Raw genomic sequence first — 17,162 nt, 5'->3', positions numbered from 1 at the left:
CACTTTATAACAAGATCAGAGATCACTAAAGACTTCAAAGTTCTGTTTGAGCTACTCTACTGGGAGAGAGAAGGAGGGGGGCATCACTGCCGGTTGGGTCCCTCTAGGAGAGAGAAGGAGGGGGTGTCACTGCTGGTTGGGTCCCTCTAGGAGAGAGAAGGAGGGGGTGTCACTGCCGGTTGGGTCCCTCTAGGAGAGAGAAGGAGGGGGTGTCACTGCTGGTTGGGTCCCTCTAGGAGAGAGAAGGAGGGGGTGTCACTGCTGGTTGGGTCCCTCTAGGAGAGAGAAGGAGGGGGTGTCACTGCTGGTTGGGTCCCTCTAGGAGAGAGAAGGAGGGGGTGTCACTGCTGGTTGAGTTCCTCTAGAAGAGAGAAGGAGGGGGTGTCACTGCCAGTTGGGTCCCTCTAGGAGAGAGAAGGAGGGGGTGTCACTGCTGGTTGGGTCCCTCTAGGAGAGAGAAGGAGGGGGTGTCACTGCTGGTCGGGTTCCTCTAGGAGAGAGAAGGAGGGGGTGTCACTGCTGGTTGGGTCCCTCTAGGAGAGAGAAGGAGGGGGTGTCACTGCTGGTTGGGTCCCTCTAGGAGAGAGAAGGAGGGGTGTCACTGCTGGTTGGGTCCCATTAGAAGAGAGAAGGAGGGGGTGTCACTGCTGGTTGGGTCTCTCTAGGAGAGAGAAGGAGGGGGTGTCACTGCTGGTTGGGTCCCTCTAGAAGAGAGAAGGAGGGGGTGTCACTGCTGGTTGGGTCTCTCTAGGATAGAGAAGGAGGGGGTGTCACTGCTGGTTGGGTCCCTCTAGGAGAGAGAAGGAGGGGGTGTCACTGCTGGTTGGGTCCCTCTAGGAGAGAGAAGGAGGGGGTGTCACTGCCGGTTGGGTCCCTCTAGGAGAGAGAAGGAGGGGGTGTCACTGCTGGTTGGGTCCCTCTAGGAGAGAGAAGGAGGGGGTGTCACTGCTGGTTGGGTCCCTCTAGGATAGAGAAGGAGGGGGTGTCACTGCTGGTTGGGTCCCTCTAGGAGAGAGAAGGAGGGGGTGTTCACTGCTGGTTGGGTCCCTCTAGGAGAGAGAAGGAGAGGGGTGTCACTGCTGGTTGGGTCCCTCTAGGAGAGAGAAGGAGGGGGTATCACTGCTGGTTGGGTCCCTCTAGGAGAGAGAAGGAGGGGGTGTCACTGCTGGTTGGGTCCCTCTAGGAGAGAGAAGGAGGGGGTGTCACTGCTGGTTGGGTCCCTCTAGGAGAGAGAAGGAGGGGGTGTCACTGCTGGTTGGGTCCCTCTAGGAGAGAGAAGAAGGGGGTGTCACTGCTGGTTGGGTTCCTCTAGGAGAGAGAAGGAGGGGGTGTCACTGCTGGTTGGGTCCCTCTAGGAGAGAGAAGGAGGGGGTGTCACTGCTGGTTGGGTCCCTCTAGGAGAGAGAAGGAGGGGGTGTCACTGCTGGTTGGGTCCCTCTAGGAGAGAGAAGAAGGGGGTGTCACTGCTGGTTGGGTCCCTCTAGGAGAGAGAAGAAGGGGGTGTCACTGCTGGTTGGGTTCCTCTAGGAGAGAGAAGGAGGGGGTGTCACTGCTGGTTGGGTCCCTCTAGGAGAGAGAAGGAGGGGGTGTCACTGCTGGTTGGGTCCCTCTAGGAGAGAGAAGGAGGGGGTGTCACTGCTGGTTGGGTCCCTCTAGGAGAGAGAAGGAGGGGGTGTCACTGCTGGTTGGGTCCCTCTAGGAGAGAGAAGAAGGGGGTGTCACTGCTGGTTGGGTTCCTCTAGGAGAGAGAAGGAGGGGGTGTCACTGCTGGTTGGGTCCCTCTAGGAGAGAGAAGGAGGGGTATCACTGCTGGTTGGGTTCCTCTAGTAGAGAGAAGGAGGGGGTGTCACTGCTGGTTGGGTCCCTCTAGGAGAGAGAAGGAGGGGGTGTCACTGCTGGTTGGGTCCCTCTAGGAGAGAGAAGGAGAGGGGTGTCACTGCTGGTTGGGTCCCTCTAGGAGAGAGAAGGAGGGGGCGTCACTGCTGGTTGGGTCCCTCTAGGAGAGAGAAGGAGGGGGCGTCACTGCTGGTTGGGTCCCTCTAGGAGAGAGAAGGAGGGGGTGTCACTGCTGGTTGGGTCCTTCTAGGAGAGAGAAGGAGGGGTTGTCACTGCTGGTTGGGTCCCTCTAGGAGAGAGAAGGAGGGAGTGTCACTGCTGGTTGGGTCCCTCTAGGAGAGAGAGAAGGAGGGGGTGTCACTGCTGGTTGGGTCCCTCTAGGAGAGAGAGAAGGAGGGGGTGTCACTGCTGGTTGGGTCCCTCTAGGAGAGAGAAGGAGGGGGTGTCACTGCTGGTTGGGTCCCTCTAGGAGAGAGAAGGAGGGGGTATCACTGCTGGTTGGGTCCCTCTAGGAGAGAGGAGGGGGTGTCACTGCTGGTTGGGTCCCTCTAGGAGAGAGAAGGAGGGGTGTCACTGCTGGTTGGGTCCCTCTAGGAGAGAGAAGGAGGGGGTGTCGCTGCTGGTTGGGTCCCTCTAGAAGAGAGAAGGAGGGGGTGTCACTGCTGGTTGGATTCCTCTAGGAGAGAGAAGGAGGGGGTGTCACTGCTGGTTGGGTCCCTCTAGGAGAGAGAAGGAGGGGGTGTCACTGCTGGTTGGGTCCCTCTAGGAGAGAGAAGGAGGGGGTGTCACTGCTGGTTGGGTCCCTCTAGGAGAGAGAAGGAGGGGGTGTCACTGCTGGTTGGGTCCCTCTAGGAGAGAGATGTGGGGGTTTCTACCTAGAATGTGTTTGGGGGGATGTAGCCCTTCTATGACAAACTTAATGTCAATCTGTTGTCTCCGATATCCTTGCTTATCAACTTTGTGTTTACATCTGGGTGTATAGTAATTAAAAAATGCTCCTGAAGAAGCCATTATCGGTGAAACATGTTGAGCAGAAATTCATGTACATATACCTGGACCTCATGTGATCTGTGATTTACCAAAAAATCTTTTAACAATGGTTTTTAAAATATTGGAATGTACACTATATTCCCAAAAGTATTGGAACACCTGGCTTTACATGCACATGAACTGTAATGACATCCCAGTCTTAGTCAGTAGGGTTCAATATTGAGTTGGCCCCGCCCTTTGCAGCTATAACAGCTTGAACTCTTCTGGAAAGGCCGTCCACAATGTTTAAAAGTGTCTAAGAATACATACCAGACCATTGTTCTTTATTAGGGTCTAGTATAGATGTTAATGGGGGACCCTACACAAAAACAGCATGGGTTCCCCGTCCCCCCTAAGAATACATACCAGACACTTGTTTTTTATTGGGGTCTGGTATAGATGGTAATGGGGACCCTACTTGGTCACACTGCGCTCCCGGAATGGACAGGCGAAATCCTGGGACCTGCCACGTGTCCCAGGAGATTGCCTAGAGCGAGGGGCCGCCTAGGGGCAGAGGGGGAGTTGCCTAGGCGGTCCCTAGGTGGAAGTAGGAAGTGTGACAGAAGTCCCACTCCTACTGAAGTCACCACCCCCCCCCCCCCGCAACAAAATTACATGCCAAATGTGCCGTGTAAGGGGGTGAGGAGTGCTTAAAGGGTCACTAAAGGTTCCCATTTTTTTGGCCCCGATCCTGGTCTTCTGAGGTCTCTCGGCGGCTGTCTCGGCTCCTCCCCGGAAGAACTAACCCCCATGGGAGAGAGCTCCCATGAAGGGGGTTAGTTCTTGCGGGCGCGCTCCCGTGATACAGCCTGCGTCCATAGCCGCCAACTGTATCATTCGGCCCCGCCCCCCGGCGCGCCACGTCATTGATTTGATTGACAGCAGCATTAGCCAATGGCTGCGCTGCTATCAATCAACCAATGAATGAGCCAAGAAGCCTCGACCAAGAAGCCAGCGCGTTCACGGCGCTGGACTTTCAAGGGGTCTTGGAAGGAAACGGGGGCCTGGGGGGCCGCTAATCCTCGGATGTTTTTTCACCCTAATGCATAGAATGCATTAAGGTGAAAAAACATGAACCTTTACAACCCCTTTAAAGCGGAAGTTCCACTTCCACTTTAATTTGACATTGTACTTTTGAAATGTACCTGCCTACTCACAAACTGTCCTTTTTGAAGTAAAACACATAGGCAAGTATTTGTGACAAAAAAGTCATTTTTTGGGAGTCATATCAAAATAAAGAGGAAGGCAACGCTGGATAAACTGGTGAAATTGGCGAAGGAAAACCATATACGAACTGACTACACGCACTGAAAAAACTATACAAACCCACAAGCAAAAACTGAAGAGCAGTAACGGACTGAAAAGCACGAAGGCTGAAAAGCGCGAATCGTCTCTCACCAAACTTCTACTAACACGAGATTAGCAGAAGCAGCCCAAAGGGTGGTGCACTTGGTATTAAACTCCCCTTTTATAGTGCTGTCGTACGTGTTGTACATCACCGCTTACTTGGCGTTCGAAATTTCCGACAACATTTGTGTGACCGTGTGTATGCAAGACAAGTTTGAGCCAACATCCGTCGGAAAAAAAAATCCACGGTTTTGTTGTTGGAATGTCCGATCGTGTGTACGCGGCATAATGCCGCGTACACACGACTGAAAATTTCGACAAGAAAAATCCGATGTGAGATTTGGTGTGAAATTCTGACCATGTGTATGCTCCATCGGACTTTTGCTGTCGGAATTTCCGCCAACAAAAGATTGAGAGCTGGTTCTCTATGTTTCCAACGGAAAAAGTTCCTATCAGAAATTCCAATCGTCTGTATCAATTCCGATGCGCAAAATCCCGATGCATGCTCGGAAACAATTTGACGCATGCTTGGAAGCATTGAACTTCATTTTCTCGGCTCGTCGCAGTGTTGTACGTCACCGCGTTCTTGACGGTCGAAAGTTCAGAGAACATATGTGTGACCGTGTGTATGCAAGCCAAGCTTGAGCGGAATTCCTTGGATGGTTTTTCTGATGGAAATTCCGATCGTGTGTATGCGGCATAAGAGTTTGCCCCTGGCCGCGTGTGTGACGGACTCCGGACACCCTGTTGGGTATCTCCACCAAGAAGCTTCTTCCCAAGCTCTGGAACACGAGACCAGTGGATCTGGCTAAGTTACCCCAAGAACTAGGCAGTACCAGTTTTGGAGCAAACCAGAATAATAACTGTTTATTTGAACAAGAACAGAGGCTTTTATACATTTGAGGAGGAGGTCACTCACCACATTAAAAATTACCCAAATATTTACCAAAAACATCAACTAACGTCGTAAAGCTGACTCATGGCTAACACATATGAATTACACAGGTTTTGAGGCTGATTTAATGCAGATAAGGCACCAAGTGAGTTTAATCACCAACTTATTCAGCCACAGAACCTGAGTAACCAATATGTGTTCAGTTTTAAACCGATGAGGTGGCAAAACTATTGCCACCCCATCAACTGCTTATTTTTTGCTGTGCCATATTGCTGCTCAGTGGACTAGCTTTCTTTGCTGCGTCATATTGCCACTCTGTGCATTGGTATATTTATAGCTGTGCAATATTAATGCCCTGAGGATCATTTTTTTCTTTCCGTGCCATACTGCTGCTCTGAGGAATACTCCTCTGTGCTACGTCCTATTGCCACCCCTCTGATATACCCCAATTCCCCAATAAATGCCGGAAAATCAGGTTCCATGTGATTTCTCCAGATGCTCTCTGCCTGCGCTTCGCATTCGTCACATTCACACTAGACCGTTCTTGGGGCTGCAGTTCCTCTGAGCTCCACAAGGTGGTGATCTCACTTCTACCATAGAGACAGAAAGTCTCTATGGAAGACAGGAAGTGATGTCAGGTTTAAATAGGAAGTGCCAGGTGAGAGGCGAGTCGGGAGGAAGTAGAGAGGAGACATTGTTGGAAGTGGCAGCAGAGGAGGTAATAAGATTTATTTTCTATTTACACCCAGTAACCCCGTCATGTCCGTCCTCTTCCTCCATAGTCACTGTGACGTCTTTTATCTCCAGCAGATGATGCTACACACACATATATAGTGTGGAGACCTAGATTAACCCCTTCAGGAGGCAACACATTTCTCCCACTTACAGGGCCAGAACATTCTCTTCATGTTGGTGATGTGTAGAGGATAGGAGTTTTATTTGGGTATAAAGGTTCCCAGACACCAAAAAAAACAGAGCAAACACTAAACGGAATGTTTCTCTGTGTGTAATCCCACGGGGGATCGTTCTTACATGATAGAAACCCTCATATTATCCCTCATACACACCCATCCTAATATTGTACAATCAGTACAGTCAATTGTTTGTTATCAATTATTGGTCTACAGGAAACCTGTACAGATCACATGACCAATGAGGATGGAGGAGGACCGGAGTCACATGACTGAGAGGATTCTAAGCCTCACCCTGGAGATCATCTACCTGCTGACCGGAGAGGTGAGGAGGATTCTGGGAGGTCACATGACATCACACTTATCTCTATTAATAAAACACAGACCTGACTGGAGAGATGAGGAGGATTCTGGGAGGTCACATGACATCACTCTTATCTCTATTAATAATACACAGACCTGACCGGAGAGGTGAGGAGGATTCTGGGAGGTCACATGACATTACTCTTATCTCTATTAATAAAACACAGACCTGACCGGAGAGGTGAGGAGGATTCTGGGAGGTCACATGACATCACTCTTATCTCTATTAATAAAACACAGACCTGACCGGAGAGGTGAGGAGGATTCTGGGAGGTCACATGACATCACTCTTATCTGTATTAATAATACACAGACCTGGCCGGAGAGGTGAGGAGGATTCTGGGATTCTAACATGATATTCCTATTGGTTCTCCAATACAGAGATTTCCTCTTGTGAAGTCAGGTGATCATATGACCATCACAGTGCCTCCATGTGACTCCCTAAAACCTGAGAGACACAACATGGAGAAGATTCTAGAAGTCACCAAGAAGATGATGGAGCTGCTGACAGGAGAGGTGAGGAGGATTCTGGGACATTATCCAGTAACAGACAAGGGGTGTGTCTGGATGGTGACTGTATCATTGTGTGTGTCAGGTTCCTATAAGGTGTCAGGATGTCACTGTCTATTTCTCCATGGAGGAGTGGGAGTATTTAGAAGGACACAAGGATCTCTACAAGGACGTCATGATGGACAATCAGCCGCCCCTCACATCACCGGGTAAGAGGAGACTTTATTGTAAAGGAGAGAGCAGTACGGAGGCTCCACCTAGATCCCCCATCATCTGATAAACACATAGAAACAATGTATTCAGTCAGTGTGTGTGTTTCCTACAGATGGATCCAGTAATGGGAACCCACCAGAGAGATGTCCCCGTCCTCTGTATTCCCGGGATTCCACACAGGAAGGTCACACCATCCCCCACCATCATCAGGTAGGTGGGACTGAGCATCTAGGACATGAAAATTACTCATGAAGACAATGTATAGATCCTACAAGATATTTTCTATCACTTTCTTGGTTTAGGGTGAAGACAACAAGGATATAAATATTTGCATTCAAAATGAGTATGAAGAAGAGGAGGATGAGGAGTATGGAGTGATGGAGGAACCTTCAGAAGGACACAAGGATATGATGGAGCCGCTTAATATCAGGAACCAACCAGAGAGATGTTCTCCTCCTTCCACACAGGAAGGTCACACCATCCCCCACCATCATCAGGTAGATGAGGAACAATCACTGATAGTATCATTAGGATCTGTACATTATCTGCATTGTTACCATTGATGTCATTTTTATTATATATTCAGAGTGGAAACCGGAAAAGTTCTAAAGTTGAGCTTAAAGAAGAGATAAAAGAGGAGGATGATGAGGATGGGGTGATGGAGGAAGAAAACAAAGATCTGTACCAGGACACCATGGTGGAGTCATCCAGCTACAGAAACCCACCAGAGAGTCCCCGTTCTCTGTATTCCACACAGGAAGGTCACCATGACCAGGTAGATGATTTACAATTATTGGTAGTTCTGATTTATACACAGCACGTTAGTTACAATAACTGTTTTAATAAATATTCAGAGTGGAAACCTCGGGGGTAATAATTTTGCTGTTAAAGAAGAGTATAAAGAGGAGGATGAGGAGTATGGTGTGATGAAGGAGATCCCTGAAGGACACAAGGATCTCTACAAGAACAGTATGATAGAGCCACCTAGAATCCCACCAGAGAGATGTCCCCGTCCTCTGTATTCCCGGGATTCCACACAGGAAGGTCACACCATCCCCCACCATCTTCAGGTAGATGAGGAACAATTATTGGTAGTTCTGATTTATACACAAGCATGTTTGTTACAAGGAATGTTTTATTATATATTCAGAGTGGAAACCTCGGGGATGATAATATTGATGTTAAAGAAGAGTATAAAGAGGAGTATGGGGTGATGGAGGAGTTTTCAGAAGGACACAAGGATATGATGGAGCCACCTAATACCAGGAACCCACCAGAGAGATGTCCCCCTCGTCTGTATTCCCGGGATTCCACACAGGGAGGTCACACAATCCCCCACCATCATCAGGTAGATGAGGAACAATCACTGATAGTATCATTAGGATCTGTACATTATCTGCATTGTTACCATTGATGTCATTTTTATTCTATATTCAGAGTGGAAACCTCTGGGATTATAATATTGTTGTTAAAGAAGAGGATGATGTGACGGAGGAGTTTTTTGAAGGACACAAATATCTCTATAAGGACATCATGGTGGAAACGCCTAATACCAAGAACCCACCAGAGAGATGTTCCCGTCCTCTGTATTCCCGGGATTCCACACAGGAAGGTCACACCATCCCCCACCATCATCAGGTAGGTGGAGTTGAGGGTCGGGAACATAAAGTGATTGAACACTCTGACATGTGGAGATGATGTGTGGACTCTACAAGATGATATTTTCTATGTGATCTCACATCATAAATACTTCTATGTTACAGATGTTATTTTCTGCCATTCTGTTGGTTTAGGGTGAAGATCTGATGATCATGAAAACTGAGTGTGACGTAGAAGAGACGTATGTGAGGGATGATCAGCAATATACGGAGGAGGCTGGAATGACGAGGACATTCATAGAGGAGGACACTCCTACAGAGATCAGCACAGGTGACCCATAATATATTCTTCTCGTATCTTTCCTCTGTTACTGCTCACTGATTGGTCCTTATTGCGTGATGAGCCAAACACTCCTGGGTTCGATTTGAGGTGGGTTCTGCAAACATGAGTAAGGTTCGGGTACTGTAGCCAAACCCTATTGAAGTCAATGAAAGTTAAATGTTAGAAATCAGTCCCGGACATTTTTTAGGCTAATAGGCAATATCTGGTCCTTAGGAGCCCACCTAACAAAGCACATTGTCCCCATGTTAATGAGGACAAATGTCTCTTCCACACATGCCTAGCCCACTGGTTGTGCAGGTCTACAAGCTGGAGGCTTATTGGAGTAATAAAGCCCTCTTACAAAAAGGAGGGCCTCCACATACCCCCCCCCCCCCATATGGGGTCTGAACTTAGACAAGAGGGTCAGTCAGAGGTCACATGACCCAGTGCCTAGGCTTGTGGTAGTGTAAAGGGCACGCCCCTCCCAGTCCCCATTGGCTCCTGCTCTTCTGACAAGGCTGTGTAAATGTAGAAGTGATCTGGGAGGAGGACCAAAGGTTCTTTGATGGGGGAAGAGTGCCAGCTGGTTGGGACCTCCACAGAGAACATCTCCTCACTCATATCTACCTGATCCAGATGGAATCTTGATGGAAGTGAACTAACCCTCTCATATCTATTGATGATGTTTTTCTATTTTTTCAGGACACGCCATGGAGAAACCCTCAAAGGATCGTCTCACTTTATCTCCAGGTTGTAAAATGGAAGATGAGGACATCACCGGAGATTGGGGAGGAGAAAAGACAATGAGCTCCACTATGGATGGAGGACTTCACAGTGTGGATAGACCATGGAGTCCCTCTGACTCTGAGGAACCTCATACTGAGGGGGACGGTGCGGGAATTTCGGGGAAGGAGAAATTTCCCTGTCCTGATTGTGGGAAACTTTTTTCACATGTGTTCAATCTTTCCAGACATCAGAGATTACACATAGGAGAGAAACCCTATTCCTGCCCCGAGTGCGGGAAATGTTTTTCACAAAAGTCCAATCTTTCCAAACATCAGAGATTGCACACGGGGGAGAAACCATATTCCTGCCCTGAGTGTGGGAAGTTTTTTTCGCAGAGGACCCATCTTAACAGACATCAGAGATTGCACACGGGCGAGAAGCCATATGCCTGCCCCGAGTGCGGAAAGTGCTTCACACAGAAATCTGTACTTGTTATACATCAGAGATCACACACAGGGGAAAAGCCGTATTCCTGCCCTGATTGTGGGAAATGTTTTTCAGATAAGCCTATTCTTTCCAGGCATCAGAGATCCCACGCTGGCGAGAAGTCGAACGCCTGTCCCGAGTGCGGGAAATGTTATATGCATAAATCAGACCTTGTTAAACATCAAAAATCTCACACGGGGGAGAGGCCACATTCGTGCCTTGAGTGCGGGAAATGTTATATGCATAAGTCAGATCTTCTTAAGCATCAAAGATCTCACACGGGGGAGAGGCCATATTCATGCCCTGAGTGCGGGAAAAGTTTTTATGATAAGCCCAGTTTTTATAGACATCAGAGACTGCACACGAGCCAGAAGCCCGAATGCCTCTCCTGATCATTTCCCACAGAAATCTAATTTTGTTTTAAAGCAATGATCTCACACAGAGGAGAAACCAGTTATAAACAATCCCCCATAATGACAACATGAGTTTGAAATCTTTGAAAATGTATAAAAAAAAAAAAAATCCCATGTACATAAGTATCACAGGCTCCTCTCATGTACATACGTATCACAGGCTCCTCTCATGTACATACGTATCACAGGCTCCTCTCATGTACATAAGTATCACAGGCTCCTCCCTTGTGCATAAGTATCACAGGCTCCTCCCTTGTGCATAAGTATCACAGGCTCCTCCTTTGTGCATAAGTATCACAGGCTCCTCCCATGTACATGAGTATCACAGGCTCCTCCCACGTACATAAGTATCACAGCCTTGAAGCTCCTTTGGCACCAATTACAGCCTCCAGTCTTTCTGAGTATGATGCTATAAGCTCGGCACACCTATTTTTTGAGCAGTTTCTCCCATTTTTCTTTGCAGGACCTCTCAAGCTCCATCAGGTTGGATGGGGAGCGTCAGTGCACAGCCATTTTCAGATCTCTCCAGAGATGTTCAATCGGGTTCAAGTCTGAGCTCTGGCTGGGCCACTCAAGGACATTCACAGAGTTGTCCCGTAGCCACTCCTTTGTTATCTTGGCTGTGTGCTTAGGGTCATTGTCCTTTTGGAAGACGAACCTTCACCCCAGTCTGAGGTCCAGAGCACTCTGGAGCAGGTTTTCATTAGGGATGTCACTGTACATTGCTGCTTTCATCTTCCCTCGATCCTGACTAGTCTCCCAGTTCCTGCCACTGAAAAACATCCCCACAGCATGATGCTGCCACCACCATGCTTCACAGTAGGGATTGTATTGGCCAGGTGATGAGCGGTGCCTGGTTTCCTCCAGACATGACGCTTGCCATTCAGGCCAAAGAGTTCAATCTTTGTTTCATCAGACCAGAGAATTTTGTTTCTCATGGTCTGAGAGTCCTTCAAGGGCTTTTTGGCAAGCTCCAGGCGGGCTGTCGTGTGCCTTTTACTGAGGTGTGGCTTCCGTCTGGCCACTCTACCATATGTCAAACTGTTGTCTGTTGTTGCACGTATTGCAAACATGCTTTGATTTATACTGCTCTTTGTTTTATTTTTCATGTTTAAATCCAAATAAAGATTGCATAAAAAAAATAAAGTCTCAGAGGAGAAGCCGTATTTGTCGGGTCACCTGTGGCCAGGTGACAAATGCACCCCGATGGAGACAGGGGTGCACCGCAAGGTAGTGAACCCAATAGCAGACTGCTGCGGATGGACAGGAAACGTGAACCCAAGATTCCCCAGGGCGCGGAGTCTAAGGTCCAGCAGGTGTTCACCAGAGCCTCTAGTGGTGAGCATGGCCTTCGCTGCAACTAAACCCAGGTCGCAGCCCCTGGGGTCCCCCAGGTCACACTCGGTAGGGGAAGCAGCCACTGAGGACACAAGGGATGGTGATGGGTTAGCGAGGTTGGGGCAACAGGCAAACAAGGGTAACCAAGGGACAGGCCAAAGGTCAGGGTCACAGGCAAACAGGAGTAGTCAGAGACAAGCCAAAATCAGTACACAGAAAGGTAAACGTAGCACATGGCAGACAGGAACACAAGCTAATGAACAAAGTTGAACAGTAAAGCAGACCTGCAGTGCAACAGTTAATATAGACTTTCTGGGGTGGAGCCATACAGGGAGGAGATGATAAAAGGCAGCCAGAAAGAGAGTCAGGCCTCTAATTGACACATGGAGGAGAAGGTAAGCTGCTAGACATTATTGCATGTCCATGACAGTATTCTTATTCCGAGTGCAGAAAATGTTCTCCACAGAAAATGTTATACATCAAAAATCTCACACAGGGACGAAGCTGTATTCCTATCCTGAAGACATCAAAATCTCACACGGGAGAAGCCGTATTCCTATCCCGAAGGCATTAAAAATCTCACAGGGAGAAGCCTTATTCCTATCCTGGAGACATAAAAAATCTCACACGGGTGAAGCCGTATTCCTATCCTAAAGACATACAAAATCTCACACGGGAGAAGCCGTATTCCTATCCTGAAGAAGACATCAAAAATCTCACACGAGAGAAGCCGTATTCCTATCCCAAAGGCATTAAAAATCTCACAGGGAGAAGCCGTATTCCTATCCTGAAGACATCAAAAATCTCACACGGGAGAAGCCGTATTCCTTTTCTGAAGACATCAAAAATCTCACACGGGAGATTCCGTATTCCTATTCTGAAGACATACAAAATCTCACACGGGTGAAGCCGTATTCCTATCCTGAAGACATACAAAATCTCACACGGGAGAAGCTGTATTCCTATCCTGAAGAAGACATCAAAATTCTCACACGGGAGAAGCCGTATTCCTATCCTGAAGAAGACATCAAAAATCTCACACGGGAGAAGCCGTATTCCTATCCTGAAGACATCAAAAATCTCACACGGGAGAGGCCGTATTCCTATCCTAAAGACATCAAAAATCTCACACGGGAGAAGCCGTATTCCTATCCTGAAGACATACAAAATCTCACACGGGTGAAGCTGTATTCCTATCCCGAAGACATTAAAAATCTCACAGGGGGAAGCCGTATTCCTATCCTGAAGACAGCAAAAATCTCACACGGGAGAAGCCGTATTCCTATCCTGAAGAAGACATCAAAAATCTCACATGGGAGAAGCCGTATTCCTATCCTGAAGACATCAAAAATTTCACACGGGAAAAGCCGTATTCCTATCCTGAAGACATAAAAAAACCCACACGGGAGAAGCCGTATTCCTATCCTAAAGACATCAAAAATCTCACACAGGAGAAGCCGTATTCCTATTCTGAAGATATCAAAAATCTGACACGGGAGAAGCCGTATTCCCATCCTGAAGAAGACATAAAAAATCTTACACGGGAGAAGCCGTATTCCTATCCTGAAGAAGACATAAAAAATCTTACACGGGTGAAGCCGTATTCCTATTCTGAAGACATCAAAAATCTCACACGGGAGAAGCCGTATTCCCATCCTGAAGAAGACATAAAAAATCTTACACGGGTGAAGCCGTATTCCTATTCTGAAGACATCAAAAATCTCACACGGGAGAAGCCGTATTCCTATCCTGAAGACATTAAAAATCTCACACGGAGAAGCCATTTTCCTATCCTGAAGAAGACATAAACAATCTCACACGGGGAGAAGCCGTATTCCTATCCTGAAGACATTAAAAATCTCACACGGGAGAAGCCGTATTCCTATCCTGAAGAAGACATCAAAAATCTCACACGAGAGAAGCCGTATTCCTATCCTGAAGACATCAAAAATCTCACAGGGAGAAGCCGTATTCCCATCCTGAAGACATAAAAAAACCCACACGGGAGAAGCCGTATTCCTATCCTAAAGACATCAAAAATCTCACACAGGAGAAGCCGTATTCCTATTCTGAAGATATCAAAAATCTGACACGGGAGAAGCCGTATTCCTATCCTAAAGACATCAAAAATCTCACACGGGAGAAGCCGTATTCCTATCCTAAAGACATCAAAAATCTCACACGGGAGAAGCCGTATTCCTATCCTGAAGAAGACATCAAATATTTCACACGGGAGAAGCCGTATTCCTATTTTGAAGACATCAAAAATCTCACGAGAGAAGCCGTATTCCTATCCTGAAGACATCCAAAATCTCACACAGGAGAAGCCATTTTGCTATCCTAAAGGGAAAGGAAATGTTCTCCACAGAACTTGTTATACAGTAAAAATCTCACTATCCCTTCATGAGATCTCCATGCCTAACCTGCAGAGACAATCACCGCGGACGGTCTTTGTCAGATGACTGAACTCCCCAAACACTTGGGCATCCACAATTGTCTTTATTGCATGCAGAACACAATAAGGCAATACAATAAGATGGGGTGGATTTGATACAGAAGTGTTTAAGATGGTCAAAAAGGAATGTTGGCTTTTCCTGGCCCCCATGTGCGGACTTGTAAAGGAGGATACAGAAAACTAACCGAGAGGAAGGGGAAATGACAATCACAGAAAGGGATAGAAAATAGAGAACATTACAAGCAGCTGGGGTGACATAACGTACTGCAGATCGTTGGGCATTATTCGTGCATCCGCATGTTTTGTCGCATGTTTTTCTGCTCAAATGAATAAAAATTCAACATCAAAACAGTGTCACAGACTTCTAAATACTGTATTTGACAATATAAGCTCATTTTTGTGGTAAAAATAAGTGTGAAATGCAAGATTTTGGTGGATGTAAAATATGGTTGCCACCTGTACGGGATTCACCTGGACAGTTCGAGTTTTGAATCCTGTGTCCGGGTTTCAGGTGGACTGAAACCCGGACACATTATTCAGGCCAGACTGTGGCTCCCCAAGTAACTAAGATAGTAACACGCAAATCTGTTGCCATTGGAAAGCTGCAACGCCCGTCTGGTGGCAGGTTTGGCATCGCTGTGGGGCAGGGTGATGATGTCAAGAAGCGTAATCTGGCCACGCCCACCATTCGCTTGCGGCACGCTATGCACACCATATTACTACTCTACTTGGGGCACCAAAAGGTGTCCCAGGTGGTTAAAGTGTTCGGGTTTGGCTTGAAGAAAAGGTGGCAACCCTAGTGTAAAAAGATGTCCGCTTGGCGACTTCAGACCGTAGGCTTACTGCGGCTGAGTGCGGGGTGTACCAAGATGGCCGTGACGGGACATCACTTCCGTTGCAAGTTTTGATGGGTCGCTTAATCTGACGAAACACTGGTGTAGATTCAGGTAGGGGCGCGCAATGATACGGCGGCGCAGCGTATCGTATTTATGCTACGCCGCCGTAACTTACAGGAGCAAGTGCAGTATTCACAAAGCACTTGCTCCGTAAGTTGCGGCGGGGTAGAGTAAATGGGGCCGGCGTAAGCGCACGTAATTCAAATGTGGAAGGGGGGGCGTGTTTTATGTAAATGTATGATGACCTGACTCGATTGACGCATGCGCCGTCCGTGTACATATCCCAGTGTGCATTGCTTTCAAGTACGGTGCAACGACGTATTGGTTTCGACGTGAACGTAAATTACGTCCAGCCCTATTCGCGAACGACTTACGCAAACGACGCAAAAAATTCTAATTTCGAAGCGGGAACGATGTCAATACTTAGCATTGGCTGCGCCTCCTAATAGCAGGAACAACCTTACGCCGAAAAAGCCTAACGTAAACAACGTAAATACATTGCGACGGACGTACGTACGTTTGTGAATCGGCGTATCTGGGTAATTAGCATATTCTACCCCGACAACAACGGAAGCGCCCCTAGCGGCCAGCGTTAGAATGCACCCTAAGATACGACGGCGTAAGAGACTTATGCCAGTCGTATCTTAGGCAAATGTCGGCGTATCTAGCTTTCTGAATACAGAAAGTAGATATGCCGGCGCAGATTTGAATTTACGCGGCGTATCTATGGATACACCGGCGTAAATTCTATCTGAATCTACTCCACTGTTCACACTATGAGATGGTACTCTAGGCTGCAGTTCCTCTGAGCTCCACAAGGTGACCATCTTCTACCAAGACAGGAAGTCTCTATGGAATACAGACAAGAAGTGATGTCAGATAAGGACAGGAATTTGCGGGTGAGAGGTGAGTCGGGAGGAAGTAGAGAGGCGACATTGCTGGAAGTTGCAGAAGAGGAGGTAATAAGATCTTATTTTTTGCACTTTATACACCCAGTAACCCTCGTTATGTCCGTCCTCTTCCTCCATAGTCACTGTGATGTCTTTTATCCCCAGATGATGATACACACATATATAGAAGAGTGGAATAGAGATTTTCATCCTAACCAAAGTTCATACAAACAGATCCAAAATCTACATCTAAATGAACCCACCATCCCTCGCACTTCATATAAGTTTTATTATCTGTTAGGAAAGACTGATAAGGTACGAAGGTCATTGGTGGGAATGTGACACATCTGAAGAAACCATACCGGCCATTTCGTTCCATGGAGGAGGGGAAGTATTTAGAAGGACACAAGGATCTCTACAAGGACGTCATGATGGAGAATCAGCCGCCCCTCACATCACCGGGTAAGAGGAGACTTTATTGTAAAGGAGAGAGCAGTACGGAGGCTCCACCTAGATCCCCCATCATCTGATAAACACATAGAAACAATGTATTCAGTCAGTGTGTGTGTTTCCTACAGATGGATCCAGTAATGGGAACCCACCAGAGAGATGTCCCCGTCCTCTGTCTTTCTGGGATTCCACACAGGAAGGTCACACCATCCCCCACCATCATCAGGTAGATGCGGAACAATCACTGATAGTAACATTAGGATCTGTACATTATCTGCATTGTTACCATTGATGTCATTTTTATTATCTATTCAGTGTGGAAACCTGAGACATTCTAAAGTTGAGGTTAAAGTGGAGATAAAAGAGGAGGATGATGAGGATGGGGTGATGGAGGAGTCAGAGATTCCAAAAACACACAAAGATCTGTTCCAAAACACCATGGAGGAGTCATCCAGCTACATAAACCCACCAGAGAGATGTCCCC

The 17,162-nt window shown here is 47.4% G+C and overlaps 1 protein-coding gene across 1 annotated transcript; it reads left to right on the top strand.

Moving 5' to 3' along the window:
* The first annotated feature begins 9,388 nt into the window (after positions 1 to 9,388).
* LOC120909647 (gastrula zinc finger protein XlCGF7.1-like) lies at positions 9,389 to 10,775 on the top strand. The gene has a single exon (XM_040321410.1). The coding sequence runs from the start codon at positions 9,735 to 9,737 to the stop codon at positions 10,626 to 10,628; it is 894 nt and encodes a 297-aa protein (XP_040177344.1). The 5' UTR covers positions 9,389 to 9,734; the 3' UTR covers positions 10,629 to 10,775.
* Positions 10,776 to 17,162: the final 6,387 nt, after the last annotated feature.

This window comes from Rana temporaria, chromosome 8 (assembly GCF_905171775.1).
Source record: "Rana temporaria chromosome 8, aRanTem1.1, whole genome shotgun sequence".
Taxonomy (NCBI): Eukaryota; Metazoa; Chordata; class Amphibia; order Anura; family Ranidae; genus Rana; species Rana temporaria.
This window is presented reverse-complemented; position numbering and strand designations above follow the sequence as displayed.